Source organism: Oryctolagus cuniculus, chromosome 2, assembly GCF_051225735.1.
Source record: "Oryctolagus cuniculus isolate XC-2025 breed Fujian yellow rabbit chromosome 2, ASM5122573v1, whole genome shotgun sequence".
NCBI lineage: Eukaryota > Metazoa > Chordata > Mammalia > Lagomorpha > Leporidae > Oryctolagus > Oryctolagus cuniculus.
In genome coordinates, this window is record NC_142868.1 from 42,714,182 (window position 1) to 42,732,458 (window position 18,277).

The 18,277-nt window shown below is 41.7% G+C and overlaps 1 protein-coding gene across 1 annotated transcript; it reads left to right on the forward strand.

Moving 5' to 3' along the window:
• Positions 1 to 398: 398 nt before the first annotated feature.
• DEFB130B (defensin beta 130B) lies at positions 399 to 6,164 on the forward strand. The gene is made up of 2 exons (XM_017340964.3): positions 399 to 456; positions 5,920 to 6,164. Exons 1-2 carry the CDS (start codon positions 399 to 401, stop codon positions 6,099 to 6,101), a joined length of 240 nt encoding a protein of 79 aa, XP_017196453.1. The 3' UTR covers positions 6,102 to 6,164.
• The last annotated feature ends 12,113 nt before the right edge of the window (positions 6,165 to 18,277 follow it).

Here is an 18,277-nt window from a genome sequence, read left to right on the forward strand (position 1 = left end):
CTCTTACTCCTGTAGTGGAGAAGCATGAATTGTGAGGAGTGTACTCTTAAAAGTTAGAGTATTTTTGGTAATAAGGACTTTCTTTCCTAAGGACTTTCTATACCCACATGTCCTTAATCCTTGTCCCCCTTCAAGAGAAGACTGATTAAGGGTACTGACCTCTGGTGAAATTGAGAGCCCAGAGAAAAAGGAAAGGGCTAGCCACCTGATTTCCTTTAATTGAGTTAATTTGTCACCAAATTTAGAGACTACGAGGTTTGGGTATATTCCAACGGAAGCTATTTTATTTCTTTACTTGTTAAGCTTCACTGACCAAGAGGAACCTCAGGCCCCCAGAAGTAAATAAAAGACTTGCTCCACCATCCTTGATCATACATCACTCTACTGAGCACTCAACCATGAGACTCTATTCCCTTATTTCTGTTCTCCTCCTGTTTGTGACTATAATACCAAAAGGTAAGATGGTGAGTGATTGTAGAGGTAGGTTTCTTAAAGGGCCTACTAGGATGCTCAGTAATACTTCGGTCCCTGTAACTCAGATCCTCATGCATGGCCTTGAGGATTCAGAAGTCTGACAATGATCTGCTTTATTTAAAAAGATTTTAATTTGTCATATTTTATTTGAAAGGCAGAGAGACAGAGGTAGACAAAGATCTTCCATCCACTGGTTCACTCCCTGAATGCCCGTAAGAGCTGAAGCTGGGCCAGATGAAAGCTTGGAGCCTGGAACTCAATATGGGTCTTCCATGAAGGTGGCAGGTACCCAACTAACAGCCATCATCTACTGCCTTGCAGGGAGTGAATTAGCATGAAGCTGGAATTGGAGGTAGAACCAGGACTTGAGCCCAGGCAATCCAATATGGGATATGGACATCACAAGTGACAGCTACTTTGCCAAATACCCATTTCAATCATCTCTTTAGACTAATAAGGTCAGAATTGAGAAGCAGTACAAGGAATTCCAACGTATAAAGGGATCCAAAAGCTCCATGATTAGAAAATGGGGCTCAAATAGAGAGAGGTCTAGAAGCTTTGGCATGCAAACTACCATTTATAGTGTATAAAGCAAATAGCTATCATCACCAGGGGCCTGCTCTCCAAGAAGCAGAATGATGATGACACTTGGTTAGGGAATGAAAGCAATGCAGAGTTGATTAGTGATGAATATTTGTGAAGGATAGAAGTTAAGCATGTAAGACAATGCATATAAGAAAATATTACATCCAGTTATAAAAGACCGATGGAATTTTGGTAGCAGGGAAATTTGAAAAAGGTTTTACACAGTGGAATGAAGTTCTAACGGCAAAATGTTCAGTGTGAAGCAAATCAGGCATAAAGCATTTCAGGAATCCGAGCTGCCTCCGTAGAAGGACCCATGATTCAGAAGCTTGAACATTAAAATGTAGAACTGAAGTGAAGAGGGAATAGTGTCACCCAGATCCAGGCAAGAACTGTTAATGGCAGGATGTTCCTTTCCCTCAACAAATGTCTGGTTATTGAACAGAGAGGTCTTCCTTGGTTCATCTTGCAGACTCTATTAAATATAATCAAAGGTATTTACTTGTTTGCTCTTTGCCTAATTTATGAGCATCTTGGTATCTACCTGAAATAGAGTTGTTTCCTCCCAAAAGAGTTGATGTAATTCTCACTTTATTCTCAGCTTTGGTCAGAAGACACAGCTGTGGTGAGAGATGCTTATAGTAACCACTAAGATAAAAATGATGTCATGTTAATGCTTTAAAATTGGAAGGCACTTTGGTGGTCACATCTTTCATTTTAGATAAGAGAAGCCATGTCCACATGAAGAATGGGATTTTACTATGGCCACGCAAGTAATGGCAACATTGCAGCTAGAATCGCACAAACTTAGTCTGGGTCAGTGTTGTTTTCAGCAATCTATAGATGTGTGTATGCACATCAAAATTGTGACCTTGATTTGTCAGGCTTTTAAAAAAAATCTCTTAATTGGATATTGAAGAAACTGAGGAGGTTTTTCTGCCATACATGACAACATGGCTGAACCTAGAGGACATGGTAAGTGAAATAAGCCTGTGACAGGACAGAGATTAGTCATGATTCCACTTACAGGCAGTACCTAAAATATCAAACTCATAGAAGCAGACAGCAGAACAGCAGTTGCCAGTGGTTGGGAGAACTGGGAAGCTGCTGTTCCATGGGTACAAAGTTTTAATTACACAAGATAAATAAGATCTAGAGATCAAAAAACTTCAAGAGGGCCAATCTCCTGATATGTTCTTACCACAATAAAAGAAGGAGTGAATAGCAAGAGGCTACTTGGAGTTGGAATCAAAGTGAGGTTCCCTACAAATGTGATAAGAAACCTCCAGAGGCCTGCCTCTGAAGTCACGCCATCTTCCTCCAGAACAGGCGATGTCAGCCCTCTTTTGTTCTTTATGTTAGAAGGATGGATTAAGTGAAAGTCTTACAATCCTGCACAGGATGCAATCAAATGGCTTGGTCTCTTATGAACAGAGAATATTAATGCCATATGAAAATGTAAAAATCAAAAGCCTTACTTTTGCATGCTGAGGTGATCCTGGACACATTAGGACATGAGATCCAGAACACTCTTTGGGTCAAAGAAAAGCAATTTGTTAGTACTAGCAGGTTAGTTGCTGAGCTGTTCACATGTTTTTAATAATAGCACACTCCTCAAGGTCCTCATTTAGATCCTTGTTGTGACCTATGGGGAAGTCTAGAATCTGTTCATTGTCTAGAATCAATCTGATAATCTTAGAAACTTTTTATGTGCTATATTAACTTTTATTTCATACAATTTATTTTGCAAAAAATTGAGTGACTGCATCATGAAGAGTTCTGATAAAGACCTTTACAAAAATTCTAATCAGGTAAAACAATTGTTTTCATGAAGAAAATTTCTCCACAAAAACTGTGTAATATAAAATATTGGTTTATCAACCTAGAGTTAAATAAATTTTAAGTGATCATTAATTGACTATCCATCTTCATATATCCTTGTACTTCTCAAAAAAGAATCCATGGTACCACAGAAAAGATTATAAAAATTTGTTCATGCTTATAAACATATGTGAGTATATATATGTTGTATATATTTATTTGTGTGTGTGTGTGTGTACACATGCTGAATGTATGGGCATAAATAGGTAGCAATAGAAAAACTCTTCAATTGATTAATTAACCCCTAGGGAATTAGATAATTATACATTCTTTTTATGCTGATTTTGGAGAATAACATAATACTTAAATAATCGCAATGAACAGGAGCAAAAGACAGCTTGAACTTTATATTATGTAGAGGAAAGAAGTTTGCTATTATTCTATTTTGTAGTTGACAAAGTTTCAAGAAGAATCTATCCCCATCCAAACTCTACCTCCTACCATACAGAAAATTTGACCAGTAAATGACTCAATGAGTTCTGATGCTGAGAAGTCATTACCCCTTTAGGAATTAAGTGCATGTGACCCCACAGGACCTTTTATTGTATTGTGATTCTGTTTTGTCCCTTCCCCTGCAGAAGTTTCGATTGCACTATGAAGTGAGCATCTAAATTGTATCTTTTTCCAAAAGCAATGATTAAATATGTATCCTTTCTGCCACTGCTTTTTTAAATATAACTATTACACATGGTATAAATTCTGAGATTTCTTAGAAAGCCATTCTCTTCTATTGATTTATATGTCTATCCTTGTGCCAATAAGTCTGAAAATAAATTTCTATGTATCTATTCTTCCTTGTGAACCAGATAATTTAATATTATCTTCTTGATTTGAACTAAAGCCTTGGCATAAAGATATATCCCAGACATTGGTGAAAAAGAGATTATAACCCTTTGGCTTCCTATTCAAAAAAATGCCTCCTTAATTAAGTTGCACATTTAGAAGCACTGAACTGACAGGATGAATTGTCCCTCTCCTTTTGGTTGAAATAAAAGGTATTCCCCAGGTAGAGAGACTGACACTACCCTAGGTCATATGCAGTATAAGAAGGCTTGAACTTCACTGTGTAGTGGGTTATGGGTCTCTGCTCTGCTGGCGAGATTAGCTCTGTTGACTTCAGCTACAGACTAGCACATTCTGCTTCATTCTGCAGAGGATGCCTCCTGCTACTACACTCTGCTTCTTGCTGTCTTTCCCAGTTCTAACAACCCTTGGTTTTAACATTAGAAAACCTGACAATCGTGCCAGACGTTGCCCTAAATGCATCGATATAGTTAATGGACAAAGACCAACATCTGGCAACAGGTCCGCTGTGTTTCTGAGCCCGAGTCCATGCTCTATGTAAGATCACACGGCTTCCTCGTTGCCTTCCACAGCCAGCTGCTGAAACCTCAGTTCTCTCCCTGAAAGATAGTCATTTTCTCTCCAAGAATAGTCTTGGCAAAACAGAGATAGTGTCACAAGATATTATCCAGCCCCAATATCATGCCATTCTCTTGCTGCACAGAGACTGAGTTATGGACTGTTAGCTCAGTAGCAAATGGAACCGCAGACTGCATGAGGTTGACGCTTCTAACACAGCACCACACAGGTTGCGAGCACTCAGTTCTGAAAGCCTGCACTGATTTATATGGTTGTGGATATGTTTCCACAGGGTAGAGACACAACAGCGAGAGTCTCAGTTAGGTGCGAAATGACAGTAACAGCAAAAAGATCCAGAGCCCCCCCCCAAAAAAAAATTTAGTCAAGGAATAGAACTTAGGCAACAGAGCAGCCAATCAGGGTTGGTATATTACAGGAGATTAAATGAAAAAACAGGTAGTAGGTTAATGGGATAGTTTGGAAACTAACTACTGTTGGAAAAAAAAAAAGCGCAAGTCTCTCTTAGCTAACACCCACTGCGATCCACGGTGGTGCTGGAAAGGCAAGAGCAAGGAAACTATTGCACTGGAACTCACACGTAGTTATGTGCTCCTCAGGGCCGTGTGAGTTAAGAACACAGACAGACACACTTAGGGAATAACACCTATGGCTCTGAGAGGAATCCTCTTGAGCATCTATATGCAGTGGGCGTTGAACACCATGAAGATGGAATCGAGTTCTGGTAGGCTTTCCGTAGAAGGAGCTGGAGATGAGAACCTGGGTCACAAGATACGGGCGGAGGGAAGCACAGGTCGGGTGGAGGGAGGATGGGTAATTCCCCTGGACAAGCTTCTTAGCGGAGGCACTGTTGGCGTTTGCTCGGACATCTAGAGATGCTGTGCCTTCCCCATGAGATAACAGACAGCTTTCCAGTCGTGGCGACAGCAACAGCCTCACACATTGCCAAATGCTCTGCTCCAGGGGAAGACAGCATCTTTGAAGCCTTTTAGAAATCAGCCTGCTCCCTCCAAGATGTTTATAGTCCCAGATCTTAAGCCCGCATTTTTAAAAAAATATTTATTTATTTATTTGTAAGGCAGAGTTAGAGAGAGAGAGAGAGAGAGAGAATCTTCCATCTGCTGGTTAACTCCCCAGATAGCCGCAATGGCCAGAGCTGGGCTGATCCAAAGCCCAGAGCCAGGAGCTTCTTCTGGGTCTCCCACACGGGTGCAGGGGCCCAAGCACTTGGACCACCTTCTACTGCTTTCCCAGGCCATAGCAGAGAGCTGGATTGGAAGTGAGGCAGCCGGGACTTGAACCAACGCCCATATGGGATGCCGGCACTGCAGGCAGTGGCTTTACTCGCTACGCCATGGTGCCAGCTCCTGAAGAACTCTTGAAAGTTTTCGAAGTATCCTTCATACATTATTGCCTTTAAACTTTATAAAAACTAGTGAAATAAGATTTTATTTTCTATATTTTACAGATGAGAAAACCAAACAGGTAACATTATCTCTCCTATCCCAAAGCTATCTTCTTGGGGCTTAGTGATTTTTAGGGACACCTCCAATAATCTTATGGTGAATTAATGATGTTATTAAATCTCTCTTTGTGCAGGAAACACTGGTGTTATTCCAGGGCAGAAGCAGTGTATTCTTTTGAAAGGGCGGTGCAAAGATGGTGGGTGCACCTCCACAGAAGACACCATTGGCGTTTGCAATGATGAAAAAAGGTGTTGTAGGAAATGGTGGATATTCAATCCCTACCCAACGCCAGTTCCCAAAGGAAAATCTCCCTAGATGGAGGCAGACCATAAACTTCGAACTTCACAACCCATGGACATGTTTTTCAGACTTCTACTAAACCAAACTCATTTTTTCCTCTTGACTGGAAATAAATATCATTCTAATTCCACAGGTACTAATCCTTGGGGCATTTCTTCATGATACACCTGCAAGTCTTTTAGTAACTCAAAGACTAAACAGTAGAAGAATCTCACTCTGTAAAGATAGGGATACAAAATATGAGTATCTAAGAAAAATTCTAGAGCTAAAAATTATAAATTTTTAAATATGTAACAGAAAAAGACTATAGAATGGTGGCAGGTAGTTGTGGGGAGCAACCCGGACTGGACTGAGTTACTGGAATTAAGACTTATTCTATGCATCTGCTCTCCCACAATGTGGCGCTGGGAGAGGAGAAAACAGCTTCTACGCAGCTGCCTCTTGCCAACCTGAGTGATGACCTCCAGGAGCTGATCCTGCTCCTGATTGGAGGAGAGCAGCGTACTCGGCGTGTGGGCAGCCGAGTTAGGATTGGTGGAGGAGGACTATAAAAGAGGAGAGAGACGGCATGCACCAGGAACATCTAAGGGGAACATCTAAGGGGAACACCTGTGCAGCCCCCGAGAGAGCCGGCCAGCGGTGTGCCGCTCCCCTGCGGAAGTGGGGAATGTGGCCAGGGGGAACTGCCCTTCCACGGAGGTGGAAGGGATAGTAGCCAACCCGGGAAGAACCAGCAGCAAACCCGGGGAGGGCCGAGCAGACAAAAGAACAGCGCAGGGTCCTGTGTTGCTCCTCCATGAAGAGGGGGAGCGACATAATGGTGCCGTGACTTGGATATGAAGCCTAGGCAGGGTTTAGTGTCGTTCCTCCACGAAGAGGGGGAGCGACATAATGGTGCCGTGACTCGGATAGGAAACCTAGGACGGATATGAAACTTAGGAGGGAAGAAACGGGAAGAAATGGGAAAATATCAGAGAGAGAGACTAGCAAACAGCCTAGGGAAAAGCCGGACGAAAAAGGTGCCGGAAGAAGCTATTGAAAGCCTAGGCATAGACTCAGATACGGACTACGGGGGGAAGCTGGGAGAAATCTCTAAGGGCGAAAGCGAAAGTGAAAGCTAGAACAAACAGACTCGGATACGGACTGTGGGGAGAAGCCAGGAGAAATGAGGGAGGAGTATTGTTGGAGGAAAGCTTGGGGAAACATACCGGGTAGAGAAAAATGTTAGGGAAATTGAAGCCGCGGGGGGCAGGCCGAGGCGGAGACGAAAGCCACTTTGGGATTCTCAAGTTAGCCCGGGAATAAGGGGCGAAAAGTTGAAACCAGAAGCGGAAACGTAAGCCAGATTGGGATCCGTCTGATTAGCCCGGGGAGCAAAGGACGGGAAGCCAAATCGTGGGGCGGAGACGTGAGCTGGGTTGAATTCGCCAGGTTAGCCCGGGGAACTTAGATTGAATACTAGTGGCGGAGACGTAAGCTACGCTGTGTGACTCGCGGAGGCTGCCGCGCGCAGAGAGAGCGTGCGGGGCACAAGTAGATAGGGAATGCTGGGCTAAGTGCGAGACCGCGGAGTGTGCGCGCAAAGCCGAGCTGCACAGATGAGAGAGGCGCGGGCTGAAGCGGCTCAGCCGGGAAGCCGCTGAGAAGCAGCCTCGGGGCGGGCGCCGGGAAGCCGCAGGGATAAGAGAAACAGAAGTTTAGAAGTAAAATGAGAGAAATAGGAATGTTGGCAGACAGAAGTAAAATGGGAGAAATAGGAATGCCCGGAGATAGAGAAATAGAGAAATAGAAAGGCCTCCCCACAATACTGCAATGAGAAGGCTTGGATTCGGTCTGCCTGATTAGTAAGGTGGTAAGCACCTGCGGGCGGCTAGCAGCTTATGCACCGCAGGTCACCGAAGACGGGCACGTTATTAACATCAATAGTCTCCCCACAATACCGCAATGAGAGGGCTTGGATTCGGTCTGCCTGATTAGGGCGGTAAGCACCAACAGGCGGCTCGACCAGAGTATGAGCTGCAGGTCACCGAAGATAGGCACGAATCAACACCAATAGGCCTCCCCACAATATGGCAATGAGAAGGCTTGGATTCGGTCTGCCTGATTAGTAAGGCGGTAAGCACCAGCAGGCGGCTCGACCAGAGTATCAGCCGCAGGTCACCGAAGACAGGCACGCATCAGCGCCTAAAAACCTGCTCACAACATGGCGAAGAGAGGACCCGGATTCGGTTTGCCTGATTGATAGGACTTGTAAGAACCTGTGGCAACTCTAGCAAGTAGAGCAGAGTGTGTGCCGCGGGACACAGAAGACAGGCGCGTATCAATGCCAAAAAATAAAAACAAAGGGGGATCTGTGGGGAGCAACCCGGACTGGACTGAGTTACTGGAATTAAGACTTATTCTATGCATCTGCTCTCCCACAATGTGGCGCTGGGAGAGGAGAAAACAGCTTCTACGCAGCTGCCTCTTGCCAACCTGAGTGATGACCTCCAGGAGCTGATCCTGCTCCTGATTGGAGGAGAGCAGCGTACTCGGCGTGTGGGCAGCCGAGTTAGGATTGGTGGAGGAGGACTATAAAAGAGGAGAGAGACGGCATGCACCAGGAACATCTAAGGGGAACATCTAAGGGGAACACCTGTGCAGCCCCCGAGAGAGCCGGCCGGCGGTGTGCCGCTCCCCTGCGGAAGTGGGGAATGTGGCCAGGGGGAACTGCCCTTCCACGGAGGTGGAAGGGATAGTAGCCAACCCGGGAAGAACCAGCAGCAAACCCGGGGAGGGCCGAGCAGACGAAAGAACAGCGCAGGGTCCTGTGTCGTTCCTCCACGAAGAGGGGGAGCGACAGTAGTGTTTAACTGTCTGAAGTAGAGTATCAATGCTCTTTCTCATCTGATTTTTAACAAGTGTCATTTTTACTGCTAATGGAGACCTTCTTGGAGGATAAAGGTTAAAATCTACTAAACATGTGGCCTTGCTAGCATTGCACCTGGTTATTTGGCACCTGGATTTGGGCCATAATCCCAAAAGACGATCCCAAAGGCCATAATCCTGAATGCTGAAATTTAAAAAAGATCAAAATCTCTAAAGTGTAAAATTCAGAAAGATTAAAATCACAAAATATACAATTCTGGAAAAAAAAATTTTATATTTATCTATTTACTTTCATTGCATTTAAAGGCAGATAGTCAGAGAAACAGAGGCAGAGAGACAGACACAGAGAGATCTTCCATCTATTGGGTCAATTCCCAAATGCTTACAACAATCAGAACTGGGCCAGGCCATAGTCAGGAGCCTGGAACTCATTTAAGTCTCTCATGTGGGTAGCAGAGACCCAGGCATATGAGCCATCATCTGCTGATTCCCAGGGTGCACATTAGCAGGAAGCTGGATTGGAAGTGGTGGGGCCAGGACTTGAACCAGACACTCCAATATAAGATATGGGCATCCCAAGTGGTAACTTAACTGCAGCACTAAGCACGTGCCCCTGAAAAAAAATAATTTAAAAAAAATTAAAAGACATTTGTTCATATGTTAAAAGGGAGATTTATTTGAGAAACATACAAGACCATGACAGAATACTTCATCAGCCACCATACACAGTAAAATAGACAACAAAAACATGTCTTTTTCAAGCATAAACACTCAGGTGTACACAGTCATACAGTTACACAGGTATGAGACACACTATATTCATTTAAAAAGTCAAAAAACAAAATGTAAGACAAATATTCATGTTCTGCCTGCTATGTGGGAGCTAAATTTTTTTAATCCAAAAGAATGGAACAAAGAAATAAATGTGTGTATCTGTTTTGCTGCCAATACAGTGTTTCGGTATACTGTGTCAAAGCTTTGTCAAATTGCTAGGAATTATATGCCTCTATAGTCTTAATGATTTCTGACTTTTTAAATTTACTTTTTTTTTTTTTTTTTTTTTTTTTTTTTTTTTGACAGGCAGAGTGGACAGTGAGAGAGAGAGACAGAGAGAAAGGTCTTCCTTTGCCGTTGGTTCACCCTCCAATGGCCGCCGCGGCCGGCGCGCTGCGGCCGGCGCACCGCGCTGATCCGATGGCAGGAGCCAGGAGCCAGGTGCTTTTCCTGGTCTCCCATGGGGTGCAGGGCCCAAGCACCTGGGCCATCCTCCACTGCACTCCCTGGCCACAGCAGAGGGCTGGCCTGGAAGAGGGGCAACCGGGACAGAATCCGGCGCCCCGACCGGGACTAGAACCCGGTGTGCCGGCGCCGCTAGGCGGAGGATTAGCCTATTGAGCCGCGGCGCCGGCCTAAATTTACTTTCTATGAGCGAAGTTGAACATCGTTCCATTTGATTGTTGTTTATATACCTTGCCTGCTTTCCCTTCTGACCTATAGTCTTTACTTTTTATTTGTTGAACTCTTTAGTTAGTTGAGCATTAAGGCTTTGACTATAATGTAAGTTTAAAATGTTATCTCAAAAATAATAAAATAAAATTTAAACAAAATAAAAATGTAAAAATGCATGCCACTCTTAGTGTGTGTGTGCACCTTTATAAGTGTGGCCATCTGACATACCAGGATAGACAACTTGAGTTTCTGAAAAGATCAATCAAAAGTCATGATGGGTTACCATTGCAAATGCAGTGTCCCCAAAGGCTTAAATCTTAAGCAATTTCATCTCTCACAAAGGCAGCTATACAAAAGAACACTTCTTCATTTACTGAGAAAGGTGCAGCATTTTCATGTATATTCACAATGCTCACAAAGTTAATATTGTGATATTTAACTTTCATGGTGTCAAAAATGCATAAAACAAATCAGACCTTTCCAAAAGTTTTTATACAATTTATACTTTCAGTACTCCAAATGAAATGAAGACGAAATACATGCCAAAGCACATTACAAAAAAGCAATACTGATCATTTTATTTAATAGGAAAAATAAAACAGAAACAGAAGTGGAAAGGAAATTTGGCACATGAAAGTACGTTACAAGGTCAGATTGTGGCAACTGCATGGTTGCAGTCCGAGGTGGAGGTTGCTTAGCTGCTTTTTTTTTTCTTTAAAGGCAATGTGTTCACACATTGATGTTCACAATTTTTTTAAAAGGCAATGTGTTCACATCTGTTTTCTATGTGATTGTGCTTTTGAGTTTTTCTATCACTTGAGGTACACTGACATTAGCATTCCCTATCACATCTTCCCATCTGTGCCATGTTTCTATGTGAATACTCATTTTACATGATAACTACAGAAGCAACATGGGTGCTGGGACAGCAGCTCTGATGTGCTTGTGTCTTCTTATCCTGCCTGTGTCCATTTCAGACCAGTCAGTAACTGACAGATTCTTCAGGCAAATGTGGCTTTAGCTCATTAAAAGCTCCTGGTATTTATTTGATCAGCCAGAATGAATGTCAAGGCAGCTCAATGGCACAATTTTTTCTTTGAGTAACATTTTATTTAAGGAATACAAACTTCGTGCATTTCATAAATACAATTTAGGAACATAGTGATTCATCCCACTGTACCTGTCCTCCCACTCACACTCCCACCCCTCTTCCACCTTCTTCTCCTTTTCTCATTCTTATTTTTTACTAAGATCTATTTTCAACTAACTTTATACACATACAATTAACTCTATACACATACAATTAACTCTATACTAAGTAAAGAGTTCAACAAATTGTATGGGAAAAAAAAACTTCTCAAGAGTAGAGACAAGGGCTGTCCAAAATCATTGCATCTCAAAGTGTCAATTTCACTTCTATAGATTATCTTTTAGGTGCTCTATTAGTTATCACAGATCAGGGAGAACATATGGTATTTGTATTTTTGGGACTAGCTTGTTACACTAAGTATGATGTTTTCTATTTCGTCCATTTTGTTGCAAATGAAAGGATTTCTTTTTTTTAACCACTGTATAGTATTCCATGGTGTACATATCCCCTAATTTCTTTATCCAGTCTTCAGCTGACAGGCATTTAGGTTGATTCCATATCTTAGCTATTGTGAATTGAGCTGCAATAAACATGGGGGTACAGATAACTCCTTCATTTGCTGATTTCGTTTCCCTTGGGTATATTCCCAGGAGTGGGATGGCTGGGTCATATGGTAGGTCTGTATTCAGATTTCTGAGGTATCTCCATACTGTCTTCCACAGTAGCTGTACCAGTTTACATTCCCACCAACAGTGGATTAGGGTACCTTTTACCCCACATCTTCACCAGCATTTGTTGTTTGTTGATTTCTGTATGAAAGACATTTTAATGGGGGGGGGGGTGAAGTGAAACCCCACAGTGGTTTTGATTTGCATCTTCCTGACAGCTAGTAGTCCTGAGCATTTTTTCATGTGTCTGTTGACCATTTGAATGTTCTCTTTTGAAAAATGCCAATGGTACATTTTAAAACAGTTTTTGTCATTGTTGTATGGTGTGGCATGAACTCCACAAAGAGGGTGATAATCTTTTAGAATGGGCCCAAATGACTTCACAAACAAAATTCGAGTCTTCTTATTTTCTTAAACACAAAGCTTATCAATTAATTAGAAGAGGATGAGTTTCACCGACAGCAGAAGAGACCATCAGAGGGCCATTAAAATAACTCTAATCCAGGGCTGGCACTGTGGTGCAGCAGGTTGGAGCCCCAGCCTGCAGTGCCGGCATACCATATGGGTGCCAGTTTAAGTCCAGGCTGTTCCACTTACAATCCAGCTCTCTGCTATGGCCTGGGAGGGCCATAGAGGATGGCCCAAGTCCTTGGACCCCTGAATCTGTGTGGAAGACTTGAAAGAAGCTCCTGGCTTTGGATCAACTCAGCTCTGACCATTGTGGCCATTTGTGGAGTGGACCAGTGGATGGGAGACCTCTTTCTGTCTCTAGCTCTCTCTGTAACTCTGTCAAATAAATAAAATAAATCTTTAAAAAAAACCTCTAATCCAATTTTCATGGACCTGTTTCTTTAATAATAAATACTCTTTCTAGAACCTTTTAGTACCACTCAAGAACAGTTTACAGTTTGGTCTTAGAATAATACATTAGTTAAATCTTCACCAGGTACACATTGCTAAACATTGCACCTTATACTTTTAAGTAATAAATATTCTCCTATAATAAATATCAACTCTCCTAAAAATTTACAGGCAGAAATGAAAGTTCTGTTTAAATAGATTTTTAAATTAATATATAGAGAACAGATTTTATATATTTCATAGATACAGTTCTAAGATAAGCATACCTTCTCTCCCTCCCCATCTTTCTTCCTCAATCTCCCCTCCTTCCTTCCTTTTTTTCTTTAATTTTTTCAAAGAAATACTTTGAATATACTCTAAAATCACAGACTTAATTCACCACTATCCACAAAATTCAACAAATAAAAAGTAGGAAGAAAAATGACCCGTAGGAATATGAGCAAGTGCTGAAAACAACAATCATATCACAAGATATTCATTTCATTCCCTGATATTTTTGTTTTCTATATTAACTGTGACATATCAGAAAATATATATTATAGCTGTCTTTTTGGGATTGGCTTATTTCACTATACTTAAGTTGCTTCCATTTTGTTGCAAAAGACAGAACTCTATTCTTTTTTATGGCTGAGTAATATTCCATAGTGTATATATACCACATTTTCTTTATCCAGTCATCAGTTAATAGACATACCTATCAGTTGATTCCATACCTATCTATTGTGAATTGAGTTGCAATAAATATGGGGGTACAGATCACTCTTTCATATGCTGATTTCTTTTCCTTTGGGTAAATTCTCAGCATTGGGATGACTGGGTCATATGGTAGATATATATGCAGATTTCTGAAGTATCTCCATACCGTCACCCTCAGTGGCTTCACCAATTTACATTCAACCAACAGTGGAATAGAGTACCTTTTCCCTCGCATCCTCTCCAGCATTTGTTGTTGCTGATTTCTTTATGAGAACCATTCTAATCGGGGTAAGGTGAAACCTCATTGTGGTTTTGATTTGCATTTCCTTGATGGCAAATGATCCTGAGCATTTTTTTTTTCATTTGTCTGTTGACCATTTGAATTTCCTGTCTTGAAAAATGCCTGTTCAAGTCCTTTGCCCATTTCTTGACTAGATTGTTTCTTTTGTCATTGTTTAGCTTTTTGAGCTCTTTATAGATCCTGGATAGTAATCCTTTGTAAGTTGCATAGTTTGCAAATAGTTTCTTCCATTCTGTTGGTTGCCTTTTAACTTTGTTGAGTGTTTCCTTTGAAGTGCAGAAGTTTCTTAGTTTGATGTAATCCTGTTTGTCTATTTTTACCTTTATTGCCTGTGCCTCTGGGGTCTTTTCCAATAAGTCTTTGTCTATGCTAATATCTTACAGAATTTCCCTGATGTTCTCCTCAAGTAATTTGATGGTATCAGGTCGTAGATTTAGATCTTTGATCCATTCTGAGTTGACTTTTCTATAAGGTATAAGGTAGGGCTCTTGCTCTACATGTTTGCATGTGTAGATCCAATTTTCTCAACACCATTTGTTGAAGAGATTGTCCTTTCTCCAGGAATTGATTTTAGCCGATTTGTCAAAGATTAGTTTATTGTATATGCATGGATTAATTTCTGGGGCCTCTATTCTGTTCAGTGATTTATATGTCTATTTTTGTTTCAGTAACAGGCTGTTTTGAATATAACTGCCCTGTGGTATGTCTTGAAATCTGTTATTGCGATGCCTCCACTTTTGTTTTTATTGTTTAATGACTGAAGACATTAGAATCCAATTGAATTACTGCTTGAATTGAACTTTCCTTCTTGTATTAATATCCAAAGTTCTTATCTCCCTAAATAAAAAAACATCATCACCCATTTCTTACTGTTTTAGTTAAATTTCCTTCAATGATTTGAGAAGTGATATTAATGTAATGTCAAGTCTTCTATGATGTCACTTAAAGCTTATTTATTTATTTTTAGTTATTTGAGAGACAGTGACAGACATACAGATAAAAAAAAGCACCTTTCACTCCTCAAATGCCAGCAATAGCACAGGCTTAGTCAGAATCTAAAAGCCAAGAACAAAAGCCAGGTCTCCCACACAAATGGCAGGGACCCAACTGTGTGAACCATCAACTACTACCTCCCAAGTTCACATTGTTGGAAATTAGGAGCTCAGCCAGGACTTAAACAGAGGCACTCAAACATGAGATGTATCCATTCCTACTGGCATCTTAACTGCTAGGCCAAATGCCCACCCATGACCCTCAATTTTAATCTCTGAGCAAGAGGAACAAATAGAAAACAAAGATGGAAAAGAAAGTAAAAAACGAAAATCATTCCAGGAAATCTAATATCTAATTCCAATACCTTTTTTTACTAATTTCTATTCTTACAGTGCTCCTTTATGTTGTATAGTATTGGGCCTAGCACTGTGGTGTAGTGGGTAAAGCCATCACTTGACATGTCAGCATCCCATATGGGCACTGGTTCGTGGTCCTGGCTACTCTACTTCCAATCCAGCTTCCTGCAAATGCACCTGGGAAAGCATCAGAAGATGCTTCAAGTGCTTGGGCCCCTGCACCCATGTGGGAGACCAGAAGAAGCTCCGGATTCCTGGCTTTGGCCTGGCGCAGCCCCAGCCATTGCAGCCATTTTAGGGGTGAACCAATGAATGGAAAATCTCTCTCTTCCTCTGTGTGTGTGTGTGTGTTTTTGGTGTGTGTGTAACTCTGTCTTTCAAATAAATGAATAAGTTTATATTGTATTGATTCCATTCAACAAGAAAGTTCGGGGACCAGACAGTAAGATACACAGTAGAGCAACATTTCTCGACGTTAACACTACCAACATTTTTAGAAGAGCAATTTTGCTATGGGGAATTGCTCTGTATATTGTATTACAACTCTATAATGAGAAAATCAACAATGCAAATGCAAATTAAAACAATTGGCAGATCAAGACATCAGCACAGAAGTTTCCAGTATTCAATACTCCCTACAAAAAGCTCAACTAGCAACTGTAACACACAAGAAAAATAAGAGTGGGGCCGCATTGTGGTGTAGCGGGAAAAGCCACTGCCTGCAATGCCAGCATCCCATATGGGCGCCAGTTCATGTCCTGGCTGCTCCACTTCTGATCCAGCTCCCTGCTAAGGGTCTGGGAAAAAGCAGCAGAAGATGGCCCAGGTACTTGGGCCCCTGCACCCACGTGGGAGACCTGTAAGAAGCCCTTGTCTTCTGGCTTTGGCCTAGCCCAGCTCTGGTTGTTGCAGCCATCTGGGGAGTGAACCAGCCAATGGAAGATCTTTGTCCCTCTCTCTCTCTCTCTCTGTAGCTCTCATTTTCAAAATAAATAAATAAATCTTTAAAAAAAGGAAAGACAAATAAGAATCTCCAAATTGTAAACATCACTCTTGTGATCCCCATAATTGAATAAAAACACAGAAAATGTAAGAGACGTGGTCTCACTTTGTGTCAACCCACAGGATTTGATTGATGCTGCTTTCAAGGTTTTCAAATGTAAATATTTTACATTACATTTTTGTGTTAGCCCAAGTGTTGTGCCTGAGAGGTCTTCAAAAGGTTTACAAACATGCTTATTAGGAAAAAACTGCATGATTTCAAAAAAATTTACACAAAAATAAACTCACTTGCTTGGGGCAGTCTCATAGCATTTCAATAGCAAAAGGATAAACGCAGAAGAATGCCCAACAATGAAAAAATGCTTACATGTGTTATAGAATATTGCCTAGCAATTAAAATTGCTGTTTTAAGTATATAAAGTGACATGAGAAAATGTTTATGATGAAGTAGTAATTGTAGAACAAAGCTTCAGGTGAATCAGGAGAGTGACAGAGACAGGGAAGTTGAATGGAAACCAGTAGACCAAAATAGTAATGAAGTGGTAAAATAACATCATATTTATATTATATTGATAATCTTTGTTTTCTGATTTTAATAAAAATGGAAAAGTAAAATAGACACAAACTCATATAGGCATTATGTACATTTTTTTATTTTATAGAGAAAGATTACTGGTGATTTAGTGAAAGTGTAGCCAACACAAAGATGAGGGAAGATGTCAAGATCCTGTATGTAAGAGGGGAAGAAAAGTTCAAGTAGAGCATACGGGCTGTTATTTTCCTAAGGAATTGGGAAAAATGCGTGTCTTAGGTAAAAAGCAAACAGAAAACAAGGAAAGTAATCTTGGTTTTTGTTTTGAAAACACAGGGGCTTGAGGAGGTTTACAAACACAAGTAAGGAAACAATGAATTTTGAAAGTGGTAGCAACAGGAGGGAGAGGGAGCGCAGCAAGGACTCCCAAGTTCCCGCTCCTGCTGAGTACATGGAAAGAAGGTAGGCAACGGAGGCTTCGTTTTAGCTCGTTTGTTGAATAACTACCGTCTTCGTGGGGAGCTATGTTCAGTAAACCCCAGGAATTCCTAGGTCAGCTTTACTGTTTGAGGGTGAGCGGACTCCTTTCTCCTTCTGTGACACCGTGTACTTGATTGCCATCTGCCTTTCTTCTCTGTGTTCTTTGAAGAAAGGGCATTTAGCAAAGCACCTTATCTGTCTTTACTGAGACGCTGTGCAGTCTGGGCAGAGGCTACCTTGCAACACTCACCTGGGGCTGCCAGCCCGCCCCTGGCATGCCGTGACCCTGCCTCTCACTCTGCCTTTGATGCCTTTGATTGCCAGCCCATGGATCACACAGTGTTCTTGTGCGTCCTGGGCAGCACTCCAAGCCTGCCTCCTGGCTCCAACTGTATCAGGCTGGAAAATCAATTTTTATAGAAAATACCAAGGAGTCACCACAAATTCTACCCTTAGTGTGCCATAAAGGATTTCAATTGCTTGTACTCAGATTGTATTGCTTTGCTATGTAAACTGTGTTTACAAAGCATTTTCTTGTGATCAAGAAGCCTAGAAAACACCAAGCTACATGAGAGAAATCAGTGAGCTCTGGATTCACGGTCAGAGATGCTAAAGATTCTGTGTCAGTCTAGTTTCAGTGAATGGAACAGTTGTCAACAACCAGAACACGCTCCACTAACCCTGAGATTCCTCTTTGAGTTCCTAGGGTCCTGGGAGAGCTTTGTGCCCGGGTGCAGCTGCCCCAGCCATGAGAGTGGAAAAGACCTGAACCCAGATCTAGACAAAGTCATTACCAGAGCTTTCACTGCCCTTAGTGGCCCTTCTCTAGGCTAAGCTTTATGAAGTTTGCCTCTTCCAGGGCCCCCAATATTGTCTCCAAAGCTGCCATGCATCC